This window comes from Oncorhynchus kisutch, linkage group LG3 (assembly GCF_002021735.2).
Source record: "Oncorhynchus kisutch isolate 150728-3 linkage group LG3, Okis_V2, whole genome shotgun sequence".
Lineage (NCBI taxonomy): Eukaryota > Metazoa > Chordata > Actinopteri > Salmoniformes > Salmonidae > Oncorhynchus > Oncorhynchus kisutch.
The window spans coordinates 32,728,069-32,748,183 of record NC_034176.2 but is presented as its reverse complement, the minus strand read 5'-3'; the positions used below and the strand labels follow the sequence as shown (position 1 = coordinate 32,748,183).

The following is a 20,115-nucleotide window of genomic DNA, read 5'->3' as shown; positions in this document are numbered from 1 at the left end:
TGTGGCATATTTTGTTAAACTATCCTCATTTCAATGGAGTTGCAACCCTCTGCATGCACAATGCATTCTTCCATCACATGTACAGCTGATTTTCAAGATCTTGCACACTAATAAGATGCTATTGAGCCCACACTACTACACTGTCTGAGCCAAGGACTACATGCTTTCTGGCAAGTTTTGATTACAATACTGGGTGGGGTGAATATATTTTAGATGACATACATGATTGTTTGTTAACTAGTAAATAGTAGCCTACAGCAAAGTGTGTTTAAAAAAGTTCTAACTTGTTAACAACTTCTGCTAGTTAGGTTTTGCTACCATGTGGGTTTTAGCTTGCTTGAGCCTTCTAACTGAGGAGTGTTAATTCACCTGTTTCCATACACATTTCATTTAAAAATATGTATCTTACAAAGGAGTTGTTTAATCTAACTGTTTAACCTCTGAATATTCCCCAAAATGTGCAACCCTAACAGTCACTGGTCAGTTTAAAGTTGACATACTGTTGACCCACTTTATATGTACAGTATTGTGTAGCTCACTCTAATATATCTACTGCTATACATATCATTCCTAGTACATATAGTGCAAATTCATCCAGTGTAGATACGTAAAGATTGCATTTGGATTACTGTTACAGTGCTATTTGGACTGTTAATTGGATTCGTTCCTTGTTGTTCTTTCTATTTTTTTGTTGATTATGTGTGTACCTGTTTGACATTTTACTGCATTGTTAGCAGCTAGTAACACAAGCATTTCGCTGCACCCGCTATAACATCTGCTAAACTGTGTACATGACCAAATTCTTTCAGATCTACCAGTGTATGGGGTATTACAGGAAGTGTCAACGAGTGGGGGCTGGAGGTAATGTGCAGGATATTGTGTAGAGGTAGGGAGTTGATTTTGGGCCTAAATCCTATACTACACTACACAGGACTAAATGGGATTAGTTCCTCTCTTTGATAATAATTAATTAGGCAACACAGACTCAAGAAGTGGAGTAGAAAAAAGGTTGAGTGGGTGTTGGCTGTCTTTAGTGAGTGTGTATTTAGCCGTTTAGCTAATCTAATAGAGCCAGTGTATGGGGACGCTCTAACACTAACACAGTGGGACGAACAGACAATGAGGGGGCTAGAGGAGCTAAGTGGGGCTGAGTGAATAGCTAGCTACCGTACCGAGGCATTCCACAGCACACAGAGACAATGGAGATGCCATGACAACCAACTCTGACCCTCCCCTCCCTCAGGTGGTCTGCCTGTATGTTTGGAAGCCCCCGTTCAGACAATATTAGCAGCCAGCCTGCCAAACTATTACCCCTCAATCTGTAGCCATCGACCCCTCATCCCAACCACACCACCCTCATACCCCCCTCTACACACTCACACGCAATCACACACACTACACCCACAAAGGGTTACATGGCAAGGCTACCAGTTCTACAAATAGCTTCTACAAAAAGCCTACACAACCACACTCCTCTTCCACTGACACCACCCCAACCCCCACTGTGACTCAACCATCGCTGGACCCTAGGGACAATGACAACTCTCTCTCTCCCTCTAGATCTTTCTGTTATACTCTCCCTCTCTTTCTCCCTCTCCCATCCTTCAGCTGTCCCAGGAGTTAGGGGTGGAATGGGATAGCCCCTTCCCGAAAGGGGTCGGTAAACTAGAGACCCTGGGTTGAGACCCTGTTGTTCTCACACAAAGACGCTAACAGTCCCACACATGCATGAATACATACGTCCACTCACAAACCCACACACACCTTCTCCCATTTTCCTCTGTGTAAAACCAGTGGGCCACTCAGAGCTTTAGTATAACGGGATGCTTGGCCTTGGATTTACTTCAGTGCATTCCATGTAAAAAGTCCCATGAGCACTAACTTGAAGTTCATAGAAGCACATCAAACTTGGTGGAAAATGAAAGCTATGAGTCTATATGTTTTAGAAATTAAGGCATATATAATTTTTTTCCTAATTTTATGTTTAAAAAATTGGGAATAGATTAATGCTTTGATTTCTGGTCAAACAGATGGAAAAGAGGTCTTAAAAAAACATCTAGCAGACAAAATCTTCAAAGGTATTAGAAATATATCAAAACTAGGCTTGGGCGATATACCGTTTATTCCGTATACCGGGGTATTTCAAAATACTGACTGTACGATTTTCAATACTGTAAAAAAAATATGAATAAAAAACATACAGTACCAGTGAAACATTTGGAAACTCATTCAATGTTTTTCTTTATGTTTTACTATTTGTTACATTGTAGAATAATAGTGAATACAAACTATGAGATAACACATATGGAATCATGTAGTAACCAAAACGGTGTTAAACAAATCGACATTTATTTTATATTTGAGATTTTTCAAAGTATCAACCCTTTGCCTTGGTGACAGCTTTGCACACTCTTGCGCATTCTCTCAACCAGCTTCTTGAGGTAGTCACCTATAATCCATTTCAATTAACAGGTGTGCCTTGTGTGGTGGCATTTTTCTGCTTTACCAAATGAGGAGAGTTACAAACTACACACCAGTCAGAGTTACACTTAAACTACATATTTTTTTATTAAGAGCTTTGCAATAGCCCTTTTTGACTATCTCTAATGAACCATTGAAAAGTCCCACCAGAAAAGTACAAAGATCTGTTATAGCCAAGATTTGATCCAAGATGGCGTAGCAGTAAGTCGTCCTGTCGTGTCCCCATGTATATATTGTTTCTTTTTCTTTGTTTACATATTTTTCTTTGCATATGTCTTTAAAAACATTTTGCTAAACCTAAGCTTCCAAATACTCTCCTGCAACCCGCCTCACCCAATGTAGCTATTTTTCCTAAAGTATTTATATTTACTTCGGAACCCCTCAACTGAAGCTAGCCAGCTAACCAGCGGGTATGCTAGCGGTCTTCAGCTAACTGGTCATCAGCTAACCTTTAGCTCGGAAAGCTCTCGCCAGTTCGAACAACGCGACTCTAACCAGAGCATAACAGACCTATTTATTTTTCATCCCCGGATTCATCCCCGGATTCCCACCGCAAACGGAACATTTTTCAGCTGGATCTTCACAACTAGCTATCTAGCTAAACCGCAACCCCGGATGATTACTCCTGGCTAGCGTTTCCACCCACTTAGCTTGAAGCTAGCCCGGCCAGCGCACCTGTGCTACCACCGTAGCATACTCCTGGGCTACAATACCCGGGCCCACGACCGGTCTATCGATGTCACCGCATGAAGAGGAATAAACAGACTCACCCCATCGCGACGTCCCCCAAAGGCTAACTCTCTAGCCCTCGCTATCTCCCTGCTTGCTAATTCGGCCTGCTAACTGCTAGCTTGTCTAGCTCCGGTCCGCTAACTGCTACCTTGTTTAGCCCGGGCCTACGAAATGTTAGCTTGTTAGCACAGGCCTGCTAACCGTCTGAATCGCCGCTCCCCAAACACTCACTGGACCCATATTTACTTTCTATCTCTTTTTGATTTTTGATTTGTTTATACCTTCCGGAAACCTGCCTCACCCAATGTGATACGGAATCGCTATTATTTTTAATTTTTAGAACACACTCAAGAACCTCCAGAAGCTAACCAGCTAACTAGCTACAAGCTATCTAGTCATTGTTAGTTTTTCTTTAACCTGGATAACACTCGCCAGTCCAGCTTCCCTGCCCCATCCACCGCTGCCCCCTGGACACTGATCTCTTGGCTACATAGCTGATGCACGCTGGACTGTCCATTTATCACGGTACTCCATTCTGCTTGATGTTTTATCTGTTGGCCCCGTTGCCTAGTCAACGCCATTTTACCTGCTGTTGTTGTGCTAGCTGACTAGCTGTTGTTGTCTCACCTACTGTTTTAGCTAGCTTTCCCAATTCAACACCTGTGATTACTGTATGCCTCGCTGTATGTCTCTCTCAAATGTCAATATGCCTTGTATACTGTTGTTCAGGTTAGTTATCATTGTTTTAGTTCACAATGGAGCCCCTAGTTCCACCCTTCACACCCCTGATAACTCCTTTGTCCCACCTCCCACACATGCGGTGACCTCACCCATTACAACCAGCATGTCCAGAGATACAACCTCTCTCATCATCACCCAGTGCCTGGGCTTACCTCCGCTGTACCCGCACCCCACCATACCCCTGTCTGCGCATTATGCCCTGAATATATTCTACCATGCCCAGAAACCTGCTCCTCTTATTCTCTGTCCCCAACGCTCTAGGCGACCAGTTTTGATAGCCTTTAGCCGCACCCTCATACTACTCCTTCTCTGTTCCGCGGGTGATGTGGAGGTAAACCCAGGCCCTGCATGTGCCCAGGCACCCTCATTTGTTGACTTCTGTGATCGAAAAAGCCTTGGTTTCATGCATGTCAACATCAGAAGCCTCCTCCCTAAGTTTGTTTTACTCACTGCTTTAGCACACTCTGCTAACCCTGATGTCCTTGCTGTGTCTGAATCCTGGCTCAGGAAGGCCACCAAAAATTCAGAGATTTCCATACCCAACTATAACATCTTCCGTCAAGATAGAACTGCCAAAGGGGGAGGAGTTGCAGTCTACTACAGAGATAGCCTGCAAAGTAATGTCATACTTTCCAAGGCCATACCCAAACAGTTCGAACTACTAATTTTGAAAATGACTCTCTCCAGAAATAAGTCTCTCACTGTTGCCGCCTGCTACCGACCCCCCTCAGCTCCCAGCTGTGCCCTGGACACCATTTGTGAATTGATCGCCCCCCATCTAGCTTCAGAGTTTGTTCTGTTAGGTGACCTAAACTGGGATATGCTTAACACCCCGGCAGTCCTACAATCTAAGCTAGATGCCCTCAATCTCACACAAATCATCAAGGAACCCACCAGGTACAACCCTAACTCTGTAAACAAGGGCACCCTCATAGACGTCATCCTGACCAACTGGCCCTCCAAATACACCTCCGCTGTCTTCAACCAGGATCTCAGCGATCACTGCCTCATTGCCTGTATCCGCTACGGAGCCGCAGTCAAACGACCACCCCTCATCACTGTCAAACGCTCCCTAAAACACTTCTGTGAGCAGGCCTTTCTAATCGACCTGGCCCGGGTATCCTGGAAGGACATTGACCTCATCCCGTCAGTTGAGGATGCCTGGTCATTCTTTAAAAGTAACTTCCTCACCATTTTAGATAAGCATGCTCCGTTCAAAAAATGCAGAACTAAGAACAGATACAGCCCTTGGTTCTCTCCAGACCTGACTGCCCTCGACCAGCACAAAAACATCCTGTGGCGGACTGCAATAGCATCGAACAGTCCCCGTGATATGCAACTGTTCAGGGAAGTCAGGAACCAATACACGCAGTCAGTCAGGAAAGGCCAGCTTCTTCAGGCAGAAGTTTGCATCCTGTAGCTCCAACTCCAAAATGTTCTGGGACACTGTGAAGTCCATGGAGAACAAGAGCACCTCCTCCCAGCTGCCCACTGCACTGAGGCTAGGTAACACGGTCACCACCGATAAATCCATGATTATCGAAAACTTCAATAAGCATTTCTCAACGGCTGGCCATGCCTTCCGCCTGGCTACTCCAACCTCGGCCAACAGCTCCGCCCCCCCCGCAGCTCCCCGCCCAAGCCTCTCCAGGTTCTGAAAGAGCTGCAAAACCTGGACCCGTACAAATCAGCTGGGCTTGACAATCTGGACCCTCTATTTCTGAAACTATCCGCCGCCATTGTCGCAACCCCTATTACCAACCTGTTCAACCTCTCTTTCATATCGTCTGAGATCCCCAAGGACTGGAAAGCTGCCGCAGTCATCCCCCTCTTCAAAGGGGGAGACACCCTGGACCCAAACTGTTACAGACCTATATCCATCCTGCCCTGCCTATCTAAGGTCTTCGAAAGCCAAGTCAACAAACAGGTCACTGACCATCTTGAATCCCACCGTACCTTCTCCGCTGTGCAATCTGGTTTCCGAGCCGGTCACGGGTGCACCTCAGCCACACTCAAGGTACTAAACGATATCATAACCGCCATCGATAAAAGACAGTACTGTGCAGCCGTCTTCATTGACCTTGCCAAGGCTTTCGACTCTGTCAATCACCATATTCTTATCGGCAGACTCAGTAGCCTCGGTTTTTCGGATGACTGCCTTGCCTGGTTCACCAATTACTTTGCAGACAGAGTTCAGTGTGTCAAATCGGAGGGCATGCTGTCCGGTCCTCTGGCAGTCTCTATGGGGGTGCCACAGGGTTCAATTCTCGGGCCGACTCTTTTCTCTGTATATATCAATGATGTTGCTCTTGCTGCGAGCGATTCCCTGATACACCTCTACGCAGACGACACCATTCTATATACTTTCGGCCCGTCATTGGACACTGTGCTATCTAACCTCCAAACGAGCTTCAATGCCATACAACACTCCTTCCGTGGCCTCCAACTGCTCTTAAACACTAGTAAAACCAAATGCATGCTTTTCAACCGATCGCTGCCTGCACCCACATGCCCGACCAGCATCACCACCCTGGATGGTTCCGACCTTGAATATGTGGACATCTATAAGTACCTAGGTGTCTGGCTAGACTGCAAACTCTCCTTCCAGACTCATATCAAACATCTCCAATCGAAAATCAAATCAAGAGTCGGCTTTCTATTCCGCAACAAAGCCTCCTTCACTCACGCCGCCAAGCTTACCCTAGTAAAACTGACTATCCTACCGATCCTCGACTTCGGCGATGTCATCTACAAAATGGCTTCCAACACTCTACTCAGCAAACTGGATGCAGTCTATCACAGTGCCATCCGTTTTGTCACTAAAGCACCTTATACCACCCACCACTGCGACTTGTATGCTCTAGTCGGCTGGCCCTCGCTACATATTCGTCGCCAGACCCACTGGCTCCAGGTCATCTACAAGTCCATGCTAGGTAAAGCTCCGCCTTGTCTCAGTTCACTGGTCACGATGGCAACACCCATCCGTAGCACGCGCTCCAGCAGGTGTATCTCACTGATCATCCCTAAAGCCAACACCTCATTTGGCCGCCTTTCGTTCCAGTACTCTGCTGCCTGTGACTGGAACGAATTGCAAAAATCGCTGAAGTTGGAGACTTTTATCTCCCTCACCAACTTCAAACATCAGCTATCTGAGCAGCTAACCGATCGCTGCAGCTGTACATAGTCTATTGGTATATAGCCCACCCATTTTCACCTACCTCATCCCCATACTGTTTTTATTTATTTAATTTTCTGCTCTTTTGCACACCAATATCTCTACCTGTACATGACCATCTGATCATTTATCACTCCAGTGTTAATCTGCAAAATTGTAATTATTCGCCTACCTCCTCATGCCTTTTGCACACATTGTATATAGACTCCCCCTTTTTTTCCTACTGTGTTATTGACTTGTTAATGGTTTACTCCATGTGTAACTCTGTGTTGTCTGTTCACACTGCTATGCTTTATCTTGGCCAGGTCGCAGTTGCAAATGAGAACTTGTTCTCAACTAGCCTACCTGGTTAAATAAAGGTGTTCTCAACTAGCCTACCTGGTTAAATAAAGGTGTTCTCAACTAGCCTACCTGGTTAAATAAAGGTGTTCTCAACTAGCCTACCTGGTTAAATAAAGGTGAAATAAAAAATAAAAAAAATACATCCCTCTCAACTTACATGACGATCCACAGATCTGAGGAGATCCCATAGCCAGATAACATTCACTATAAATTATTGTTCAGTTTGGTCCCTCAGACAAGGTTCTAATCTCGTTCCTGGTACTTCATAGCACAGAACCATTACCCTCATCCAATCTGGAATGCTCTTTAGGTTTTATCACCCAAAGACATTGTAAATCTCCTCTGTCAGTGCTATCTCATAGAGGCCCATCATCAGTGGAACACACACACAGTACTCTATTCTGTCGAATGTAACAACTATTACAATGCAATACAAACATTATAACATAATCTTGCAATTTTCCACGACACTTGTTAAAAGTTTATTTGTGGAATTCCTTTCCTTCTTAATGCGTTTGAGGCAATCAGTTGTGTTGTGACCAGGTGGGGTTGGTATACATAAGAAAGCCCTATTTGGTAAAAGACCAAGTCCATACTATGACAAGAACAGCTCAAATAAGGAAAGGGAAATGACAGTCCGTCATTACTTTAAGACATGAAGGTCAGTCAATCTGGAAAATTTCAAGGACTTGGAAAGTGGCCTCAAGTGCAGCTGCGAAAACCATGAAGTGCTATGATGAAACTGGCTCTCATGAGATCCGCCACAGGAAAGGAAGCCCCAGAGTTAACTCTGCTGCAGAGGATAAGTTCATTAGAGTTACCAGCCTCAGAAATTGCAGCCCAAATAAATGCTTCACAGAGTTCTAGTAACAGACACATCTCAACGTCAACTGTTCAGAGAAGACTGCGTGAATCAGGCCTTCATGGTCGAATTGCTGCAAAGAAACCCCTACTAAAGGACACCAATAATATGAAGAGACTTGCTTGGGCCAAGAAACACGGGCAATTGACATTAGACCGGTGGAAATCTGTCCTTTGGTCTGATGAGTCCCAAATTGAGATTTTTGGTTCTAACCGCCATGTCTTTGTGAGATGCAGAGTAGGTAAATGGATGATCACCGCATGTGTGGTTCCCACCGTGAAGCATGGAGGAGGAGGTGTGATGTGTGGGGGTTCTGTGCTGGAAGGAAAAGCAGACAACAGCGTGCAAATCTGTCATCAAGGTAAATTGTTTAACACTTTTTTGGTTACTATATGATGTGTTATTTTATAGTTTTGATGTCTTCGCTATTATTATACAATGTAGAAAATAACCCTGTCCAAACTTTTTGAGTGGTACTGTATATATTACATGTTCTTTGGGGGGGGCACCCCCGCCTCACAGAAATAAGAAGTAAACGTAGACCTACCAATAAGTTATAGTGTTTTTACTGATAACAATTTGGTTTATAACTTATTAAGTGACTAAAATGTGTCATTCTGTTACCTAATTGGTAGCAGAATGACCAATAAATCTGTAACAGAATGACTGCAACTGAATTGGCTATAATGGGAATTCATAGTAGTGACAAACCACAGTTGGGTCACCTGCTACTGTCCTCCCTTCCACTGACATACAGTTATGTTCAGCTCATAACGGTTTTCTTTCTGTTGCGGGGTGGTCAAAGCAAGAGTATGAAAACTGTCTGGACAACGCCTTCCTCTCTCTCTCCCTGTCTCTCTCCAGTTAATGTCACCTCTCCCAGCTCTTAGTGACAGCCACCAATGAGTCCCCTCTCTTTCCATTTACTGATAAACAGCCCTCTCACCCACTGAGCACCGACCGACACGGGACATCCATGGACGTTGAAAGGTCGTTGAAATTTGGTCCGTCCAAATCTGAACCAATCACAGACGTCTGTTTCATAAGTTTGATAGCAAAGTACAGTACAGTACAGTAAAGAAAAGTAGAGTAGAGTTTAGTACAGTAGAGGATACTAGAGTAGAATACAGTATAATTTACTGTATTGAACTAAATTATACAGTACATTACTGAATTCTACTGTAGTGTACTGTGCTGTACTGTAATGAACTTTACTCTACTGTGCTGTGATGTCCAAACATTTGAAACATAGACGTCTATAATTGGCACACGGTTGGTCCAATCTGGAACATTTGGTCTTGTCTGGGGCGGAGATCATTAGAATACTAGCCAGTGTGCAGAATAATACCCAAACATGCCAAAGTGGAAATTAAATATTTCTACCATTGTGTACCTATTCAGGATACATCACCATGTAGAGAATGACATTCATAATTATGCATTTCTGTGTAGTACATACACTAAGTGACCAAAGATATCTGGACATCTGCTCGTAGAACATCTCATTCCAAAATCATTGGCATTAATATGGAGTTGGTCCCCCCCTTTGCTGCTATAACAGCCTCCACTCTTCTGGGAAGGCTTTCCACTAGATGTTGGAACATTGCTGCGGGGACTTGCTTCCATTCAGCCACAAGGGCATTAGTGAGGGTGGGGACTGATGTTGGCCCTTTAGGTCTGGCTCGCAGTCGGTGTTCCAATTCATCCCAACGGTGTTCGATGGGGTTGAGGTCAGGGTTCTATGCAGGCCAATCAAATTCTTCCACACCGATCTAGAAAAAACATTTCTGTATGGACCTTGCTTTGTGAACGGGAGCATTGTCAAACTGAAACAGGAAAGGGCCTTCCCCAAACTGTTGCCACAAAGTTGGAATCACAGAATCGTCTAGAATGTCATTGCTGTACATGCTGTACTGTTAAGATTTTCCTTCACTGGAACTAAGGGGCCTAGCCCAAATCATGAAAAACAGCCCCAGACCATTATTCCTCCTCCACCAAACTTTACAGTTGTCACTATGCATTCTGGCAGGTAGCGTTCTACTGGCATCCGCCAAACCCAGATTCATTTGTCGGACTGACAAATGGTGAAGCGTGATTCATCACTCCAGACAAGTGTTCCACTGCTCCAGAGTCCAATGGCGGTGAGCTTTACACCATTCCAGCCGACACTTGGCATTGCGCATGGTGATCTTAGGCTTGTGTGCGACTACTTGTCCATGGAAACCTATTTCACTGACATTGCTTCCAGAGGCAGTTTGGAACTCGGTAGTGAGTGTTGCAACCGAGGACAGACGATTTTTACGCGCTACACACTTCAGCAATCAGTGGTCCAGTTCTGTGAGCTTGTGTGGCCTACCCCTTTGCAGCTGAGCCGTTGTTGCTCCTTGACGTTTCCACTTACAACTGCACTTACAGTTGACCAGGGCAGAAACTTGACGAACTGACTTGTTAGAAAGATGTCATCCTATGACGGTGACACATTGAAAGTCACTAAGCTCTTCAGTAAGGTCGTTCTACTGCCAATGTTTGACTGTGGAGATTGCATGGCTGTGTGCTCGATTTTATACACTTGTCAGCAATAGGTGTGGCTGAAATAGCCGAATCCACTAATTTGACGGGCTGTCCACATACTTTTGTATATATATAACAAGTGACATCAACCAGGTTTCAACTGATCAGTCAGTGTCTTGGAAAGAGCAGGCATTCATAATGTTTTGCATGCTCAGTGTACACACTGCATTTCGACATCATTACAAAATTGAGGGTTTGAAAAAGAATGAATCAGCAGGTTGACACAACAACAACAGACATATGAGTGTGTGAAACCCACAGCTGTTCCCAGGTCGAGGGATATCTCTAACACTATGAGATACCAATACAGGACTGAGATAGCAACAAAAGAGGGTGGAGAGCACACACACACACACGCACGCACACACACACACATGCACGCACGCACACACACACACACACACGGGTCAAACCCAGACTGTGAAACAATAAGCAGAACACAACACCGGCAAATCAGGATAGGCCTGTATCTGAACACAACAGTTACATGTAAAGTTATGCTATGGTTACATCAAGCCAGCCAGCATCCCCGTTTGGCGAAAACATTTGCAGCAACCCCACCCTTAAACTACTTCCCATGGCTATGACCCTCTCCCTCCCTCGCTTTGTGTCTGCAGAGAGAACGAGAGAGGATGTGACCACATACAGAAACCCAGGAAGACAAAGACAGAAGGCTGAGGCACACACACACAAACACACGCCTGCCTACACAGACACACACACAGACACACACACACACGGGCCGACAGAGTTAGGAGCCAGGGCTAGGGGTAGTATAGAGTAGAGTTGACCTGTGCCACTTTCTCCCCTGACTGACAGCAGCTCTATTTTCTCTATAGCTAGGCAGCTACATGCACAGTGCAGAAATGTATCACTGAACTAGAGGTCGACCGATAATGATTTTTCAATGCCAATACCAATAGCGATTATTGGAGGGCCAAAAAAAAAGCCGATACCGCTTAATCGGCCGATTAAAAATGTATATATATTTGTAATAATGACAATTACAACAATACTGAATGAACACTTATTTAAACTTATTTCAATTTAGCCTCAAATAAATAATGAAACATGTTCAATTTGGTTTAAATAATGCAAAAACAAAGTGTTGTAGAAGAAAGTAAAAGTGCAATATGTGCCATGTAAAAAAGCTTACGTTTAAGTTCTTTGCTCAGAACATGAGAACATATGAAAGCTGGTGGTTCCTTTTAACATGAGTCTTCAATATTCCCAGGTAAGAAGTTTTAGGTTGAAGTTGTTATAGGAATTATAGGACTATTTCTCTCTATACGATTTGTATTTCATATACCTTTGATTATTGGATGTTCTTATAGGCACTTTAGTATTGCCAGTGTAACAGTATAGCTTCCGTCCCTCTCCTCGCCCCTACCTGGGCTCGAACCAGGAACACATCGACAACAGCCCCCCTCGAAGCAGCGTTACCCATGCAGAGCAAGGGGAACAACCACTCCAAGTCTCAGAGCGAGTGACGTTTGAAACGCTATTAGCGCGCACCTTGCTAACTAGCTAGCCATTTCACATTGGTTACACCAGCCTAATCTCGGGAGTTGATAGGCTTGAAGTCATAAACAGCTCAATGCTTGAAGCACAGCGAAGAGCTGCTGGCAAAACGCACTAAAGTGCTGTTTGAATGAATGCTTACGAGCCTGCTGGTGCCTACCACCGCTCAGTCACACTGCTCTATCAAATCATAGACTTAATTATAACATAATAACACACAGAAATACGAGCCTTAGGTCATTAATTAATACGGAAACTATCATCTCGAAAACAAGACGTTTATTCTTTCAGTGAAATACGGAACCGTTCCTTATTTTATCTAACGGGTGGCATCCCTAAGTCTAAATATTCCTGTTACATTGCACAACCTTCAATGTTATGTCATAATTACGTAAAATTCTGGCAAATTAGGCAGCCCAAACTGTTGCATATACACTGACTCTGCGTGCAATGAATGCAAAAGAAGTGATACAATTTCACCTGGTTAATATTGCCTGTTAACCTGGATTTCTTTTAGCACAATATGCAGGTTTAAAAAATATATACTTCTGTGTATTGATTTTAAGAAAGGCATTGATGTTTATGGTTATGTACAGTCATGCAACGATTGTGCTTTTTTCGCAAATGCGCTTTTGTTAAATCATCCCGTTTGGCGAAGTTGGCTGTCTTTGTTAGGAAGAAATAGTCTTCACCGTTCGCAACGAGTCATGTTAGCAGGCAATATTAACTAAATATGCAGGTTTAAAAATATATACTTGTGTATTGATTTTAAGAAAGGCATTGATGTTTATGGTTAGGTACACATTGGAGCAAAGACAGTCCTTTTTCGCGAATACGCACCGCATCGATTATATGCAACGCAGGACACGCTAAATAAACTAGTAATATCATCAACCATGTGTAGTTAACTAGTGATTATGATTGATTGATTGTTTTTTATAAGATAAGTTTAATGCTAGCTAGCAACTTACCTTGGCTTACTGCATTCCCGTAACAGGCAGTCTCCTCGTGGAGTGCAATGTAATCAGGTGGTTGGAGCGTTGAACTAGTTAACTGTAAGTTTGCAAGATTGAATCCCTGAGCTGACAAGGTAAAAATCTGTCATTCTGCCCCTGAACAAGGCAGTTAACCTACCGTTCCTAGGCCGCCATTGAAAATAAGAATGTGTTCTTAACTGACTTGCCTAGTTAAATAAAGGATAAATAAAGGTGTAAAAATAAAAATAATAATACATTTTAAAAAATTGGCCAAATCGGTGTCCAAAAAATACAGATTTCCGGTTGTTATGAAAACTTGAAATCGGCCCTAATTAATCGGCCATTCCGATTAAACGGTCGACCTCTACACTGAACTGTTTCCTATACACTGACACGGACACACAATCACACATACAGGTTTACCAACTCCTTAACGGGGTAAATACAGCCCCTGGTTACGCTAAACAAAGACATGCGTATAAAGGAAGAGAGAAAGCGAGAGAGAAAGGGACAAAGGGAATGTTGAGCAACCCAAGAGGCATCCATGACAGAAACAAACTGAAGAAAAGAGACCCACAGAGGCACAGGCGGGCGGACAGACAGACAGTACACAGAGGCACAGGCGGACAGACAGACAGACAGTACACAGAGGCACAGGCGGACAGACAGTACACAGAGGAAGAATGTGGTCCAGTCATAACACACTGCTACACAGCCATATTTACCTTTACCTCCGACACAACCGCACAGATAAAGCATCTTGCTAATAACTGTGTTATAGACAATAGAATACCTCTAGTTACATGTCAAACTTCAATGTGTAGCAGGTTTTTTCATCTGAGATGGATATCAAGTATCAAACACATGTATGCCAATGAATTATGCAACCATCTCTTGTCAAGTGCTGGCTGAGTCAGCGGTTTAAAGGAATGTAACGATTCACAGATATGCAAGGGAAGGTTGCACAATATATTTCCACAAAACGAACAACTTAGGTTGATGATATTCCATCTAAACAGTATTTATGCAAAAGTTGATCATTTAAAAAAAGTATACACTTCATTTATCAAAAACGCAACAATACATTTGGGCTTTGACGTCAAAAGAAGAACTGGTGGTGGTGGCAGTGTATTGTTTGGATCTAAATGCCAGAAGCTGAATGGGAAGAAAGTCCTACCGCTTCGGGCAGACTGGGTCAGGGAGCTTCAGTCATATGCAGGCCTCACTTTTACAATTACCACGGCTACCAACAGTGGAAGAGTGGATTCAACATGAAGCTGAGGCCAATTTAAAAAAATCTTTGACCTTTCCTGATCTTGCACATCTGCGCGGCGTCTTCAGCGTTCAAATACTAAAATGGTTTGTGTGATATTATGCTTTATTCGTTGAGTGACAAACTATGTAACTTGCTAGGTTATTGATATCTATGCACTGTTGAAAATGGTGTTTACGGGAAAAAAGTAAGCTACCTGCTGAACAATAGATATTATTTAGATTGTTCAGGTTCACCATCAGCAATGGTTTTGGTAGTTTTGCTTTAAACAATCAGTGTACTGTATATGGTCACTTTTAGAGAGGCTCACTGGATGGCAGAAGCAAGAGGAGAAGACCATTCGTTTTTGAGATGGGGGTGAAATCCAAAGTTGTTCTATATATTCCTTGCCGATAAATATTGATACATTACTAGCTCAAGTGAATTGTGATTTGGTGGGTGATGGTGATTTCAGAACCAAAGTGGGGAGACAAAAACAATCTGCTACATTGCCCCCCCACCCCACCCCCCTAATCTGATAGTGGGGTGGTAGATGCCTAGTCTCCCTTATGGCTCAGCTCAGGTGTCTACATCTCTCTTTCTCTCTCGCTTCCATTAGCACCAAGCAGACGGGCATTTCACTGGGTTTCATCATACTACCCTCTCTACATGCAGACCCTCAGCACATCCGGGTACAGGCTAAATAAACATCCAAACATAAACACACACTAAACTAGAGCAGAACAACTAGCTCCAGACATAGTCCTACTCCCAACCACAATTATGCTCTCATCGTAGCCTGAACCAAACTCTAGTCTTCTAATGGCTATACCTGGTACAGGCCAAGCCAATCAAAGACCACATTATCCTGGGGTTTGATTGAGGGCTCAGCTCAAGTCCCCTCCTCCTACGGAAGCCTGTATTCGTCTGTGCTCACAGGCAGAGGGGTTTTGAAAGGACACTTCATCATAATCACTACACGTGTTGTTTCCTAAACATGAAGACAGTCTATGAGACTGACTATGCATATATACACTATGGCTTTGTTTACTTAGCCACGTTGGTTCAGAAGGAAACCTTCTGTCACTGTTCCAGGGTCAGATCTCTTTGCCCAAAGCCCTACTATTATGGGCTAAACTGCCCAGCAGGCCTGGGATCTGTGTCTGAATGCAGAGTGGGGCCATGTGGCACTGTGGCAAGCCCGGAGTGACAGACATCTACTGGATGTTTATGTTAGTCAGCTGCAGGTGTGTGTGTCTGCCAGACTAGTACTGCAAGGCAGGTGTATGCTGAGTCAGTGTGTGACTACAGTGTGTCCCTACCTCTCACTGCTGTGTTTGTCACCATAACGTTATGTTTCCAACGTAGGTCAGAGTTACGGCTGCACCTATCAGAGACACCTCCCTGGTCCAGACTCTCCTGTCCCAGACTACTTCTCTTCGCGTCCATCTACACCACTGTTTCTGTCCCTATTCTGTCAAGCTCTGGTCCGTTTCTCTCCAATACTAATCGAATCCAAAACAGCCAGCCCCCCCACATTCAACCAAGGAGGAAATGAACAGACCACCCGCAGACCACACACACACACACAAGTAAGACACACACAAACGTATACACACACTGTCAAAACAAACACAAATACACACACACGTTGACAGGTAGGGGTCTGTGACCGGATTAGCATATGGCCTGTACAGCAGGACAATTTTGACTAAAGTGTTTGTGCTTAATTTCCTGCAAATCTCAGCCACAGACACACCACCCCTCGTTTCCTTTGATTCCTTTCTCCATTGAATGGGCTGAAGGGATGGCCCTGACTGCACTGGATAAGGGATGTGTCCCTGTAATTAAATTCATCTGGAGGAGAAACTATTCCGTGTGGTTAGACTAGCAGGCAGTTAGGATCAGCCCTGGCCCATGATCCACTCCTCCTTAATGGAACAATGCCAAGAACTAGGTCTATTCCATGGGAAATATACGTTTTCTGTATCCCTGCTTGGATGATATATTTTCCTCAAATATCTCAACATGAAGTCATGTTTAACTATGTGTTAGTGGTCTTTTGATTGGTTGGTTTGACACTAGAAACCTATGAGTAAACTACCCCGTAGTCTTTTCAGCCATAGAAGCTCTGCTCATCACCTAATGGCTTGGCCATATCATCCCCAAGTAGCCGTCTCTAGACTTGACAGTTCATGCAGCTTTTGTATTCTGATCACGTCATGCGTCTTCACCTAGGATAATCAAATCAAACTTTATTTGCCACATGCGCCGAAAACAACAAGTGTAGACTTCCCCGTGAAATGCTTAGGTACAAGCCCTTAACCAACAGTTCAGTTCAAGGGTATCGTGTCTAGACTTGGCAGCTAATGCAGCTTTTGTATTCTGATCATGGAGTGTCCGGATTCCCTTTTCCCGCGCTATATATAAATGCCAGTATGCGAGTATAAATCTGATAATAACAAAACAACAACTTGATGGCAGTAGCCAACTGCTGTAGCTAACTAGCCAGCTAGCCTCTGTAGCTAGCCAACTGAAGGGATTGCAAAAAGGTTAGCATAACTCTAGCCAAACAAAAAATAGTTTTCCTAATAAGCTAGCTGCCTAGCATTTATGTAGCCAGCAAACACGTTCCTCAACGGCTAGGAACGCATTTCCTCCAATGTTTAATGGAAAAAAGGTGCCTCTCGCTCCCAAAACACATATTTTATGAAGACTTGTGGGCGAAGTGCGGATGATGTCGCCTACTGTATGTGCTTTCAGTAGCCTGATAGAGTCCAGACTGAGGAGAAACCCGCACACAATGCATCCCTGACCACCTCCTGAAGGGGTCAGCCAGATCTGAACACAATTCAATTTTCTATTACAATTTAAGGGCCTTTATTGGCATGGGAAACATGTTTACATTGCCAAAGAAAGTGACATAGATCATAAACAAAAGTGAAATAAGCAATAAAAAAATAAACAGTAAACATTACACTTACAAAAGTTCCAAATGAATAAAGCCATTTAAAATGTCATATTATGTCTATATACAGTGTTGTAATGATGTGCAAATAGTTCAAGTACAAAAGGGGGAAAAAATAAACATAATAACAAATAAACATAATGCTGTTTGTTCTTCACTGGTTGACCTCCTCTTGTGGCAACAGGTCATGAATATTGCACACTGTGATATTTCACCGAATAGATATGGGAGTTTATCAAAATTGGATTTGTTTCAAATTCTTTGTGGGTCTGTGTAATCTGAGGGATCTATGTGTCTCTAATATGGTCATACATTTGGCCGGAAGTTAGGAAGTGCAGCTCAGTTTCCATCTCATTTTGTGGGCAGTGTGCACATAGCCTGTCTTCTTTTCCATGCCAGGTCTGCCTTTGGGGGCCTTTCTCAATAGCAAGGCTATGCTCACTGAGTCTGTACATAGTCAACGATTTCCTTAATTTTGGATCAGTCACTGTGGTCAGGTATTCTGCCACTGTGTACTCTCTGTTTAGGGCCAAATAGCATTCTGGTTTGCTCTGTTTTTTTCTTGTAAATGATTTCCAATGTGTCAAGTAATTATCTTTTTCCTTTCTCATGATTTGGTTGGGTCTAAGTGTTGCTGTCCTGGGGCTGGGTCTGTTTGTGTTTGTGAACAGAGCCCCAGGACCAGCTAGCTTATGGGGCTCTTCTCCAGGTTAATTTCTCTGTAGGTGATGGCTTTGTTATGGAAGGCTTGGGAATCGCTTCCTTTTAGCTGGTTGTAGAGTTTAACGTCTCTTTTCTGAATTTTCATAATTAGCGGGTATCGGCCTAATTCCGCTCTGCATGCATTACTTGGTGTTTTACATTGTACACAGAGGATATTTTTGAAGAATTCTGCATCCAGTCTCAATTTGATGCTTGTCCCATTTTGTGAATTCTTGGTTTGTGAGCGGACCCCAGGCCTCACAACCATAAAGGGCAATGGGTTCTATAACTGTTTCAAGTATTTTTAGATCCTAATTGGTATGTCGAATTTTATTCTGATAGCAGAAGCTGCATGTATTTGTCAAGTGTAGACACGATTCTTGGGACATCTCTACCCTAAATCCCAACCCTAACTGTAACTCCTATGGTGGTTAAGGTAACGGTTAAATGTAGGGTTAAGGTTAGGGGTTAAGGTTAGGATTTGGGGTAGGGACGTCCCAAGGGTCATGTCTACACTTGACACTTAGGCGCGACTTCTGCTATCAGAATACGAAGATCGCATTGTATATTGAATTAAACTCAGTACTGCTAGTCAAGCGGACACATATCATTAAACTGGGAAAGAAGAGATCTGCCAAAGCCATCAGAACCACAGAGCATTACGTCACTGGAAAACTGTGAGATCAATTCAAAAAACGAATTGGACCAAGCCGAACACAAAGGCTAGACTATGTTTGTAGAGGTAGCCTGAGCGGCAAATTTAGGCACTGAACCAAAAATTGTGTCACCGCATGATAAACAGTGCAACAATATTATAATACATTGTTTACAGTCGAACTGACATTGCTAACACCAGTAACATTTTTGCCAGTTTACACAAATGTTACAGACTCGCTTCTGATACGAATCACAACAGCTTTGTAGATGCATTGTGCGCTAACGTTACTTTGTATACATTTTTGGAAGCTGTCTGGCTAAATTATCTTCGAGTTGTCATCAGCAAGGAATAGCTAGCTAAATGAGCTTTTAGCCAACCGTTGGAAGACACATATACACACACACACATTTAATAAAATACAGAAATTAATTTCAACCTTCAATACACATTGAAATTAAGAATAAAACAAAAACCACTACATGTCGACATTGTCCATCAAATGTAAACTACACATTATGCTGGAGTTTAAATTATTAGCAAAACAGGGATAGCTAGCTATAATATTAGCTGGTGCCGGAGATTTTTACATGAACGTGCCAACTAATATTCCGACATCAGTGAACACACTTGCTTATTATTACTCACCTGCCCTATACAGCGCGGGGTACACATCTTGTTACGGTGGTCAAAAATACCCTTTCAGAATGTAGCCCACTTTTCCAGTTCCGGACGTTCTCTTGTAGAGATCTACTTTAAAAGACCGTGGGGACAGTACGTGTGACCCAGTCTTCCCCGTCTCTCTCGTTCTCTCCCCCTCTCTCCTCCCACTGTTTTTACCGTGATGGCGTTACTTGCTACAGGCAGCAGCTGAACCACTCATTGCACAGACAAAAGCCACTATTTAACCTTTGAGTCACTAGAGCGTGACTCAAAGCAAGTAAAATGTAGAGGTACTGTGTAATAAATCACTATGAAGCGTTATAAACAGTTAATACGACAAAAGAAGATACTGTGACAATGACACATTTAATTTATTTCTCACTTCCGTTTTAGTCACATTGTTCTAGGTTCATATAGATTCCGTTCATGACAGTTGGTCAATAAACTGTTATATTAGGGATTAGAAATGTCCT

At 43.3% G+C, this 20,115-nt stretch overlaps 1 protein-coding gene across 2 annotated transcripts in view; it reads right to left on the bottom strand.

The window, feature by feature from the left end:
- serinc5 (serine incorporator 5) overlaps window positions 1-19,862 on the bottom strand; it is a 50,169-nt gene extending 30,307 nt beyond the window's left edge. The window contains exon 1 of one of the 2 annotated variants that reach the window (XM_031804476.1): window positions 19,628-19,862. In XM_031804476.1, coding sequence (XP_031660336.1) covers window positions 19,628-19,654 — 27 coding nt within the window. In that variant the 5' untranslated portion in view covers window positions 19,655-19,862. The remainder of the gene's footprint in view (window positions 1-19,627) is intronic. The other variant, XM_031804477.1, reaches the window with a different exon arrangement.
- Between the last annotated feature and the right edge of the window lie 253 nt (window positions 19,863-20,115).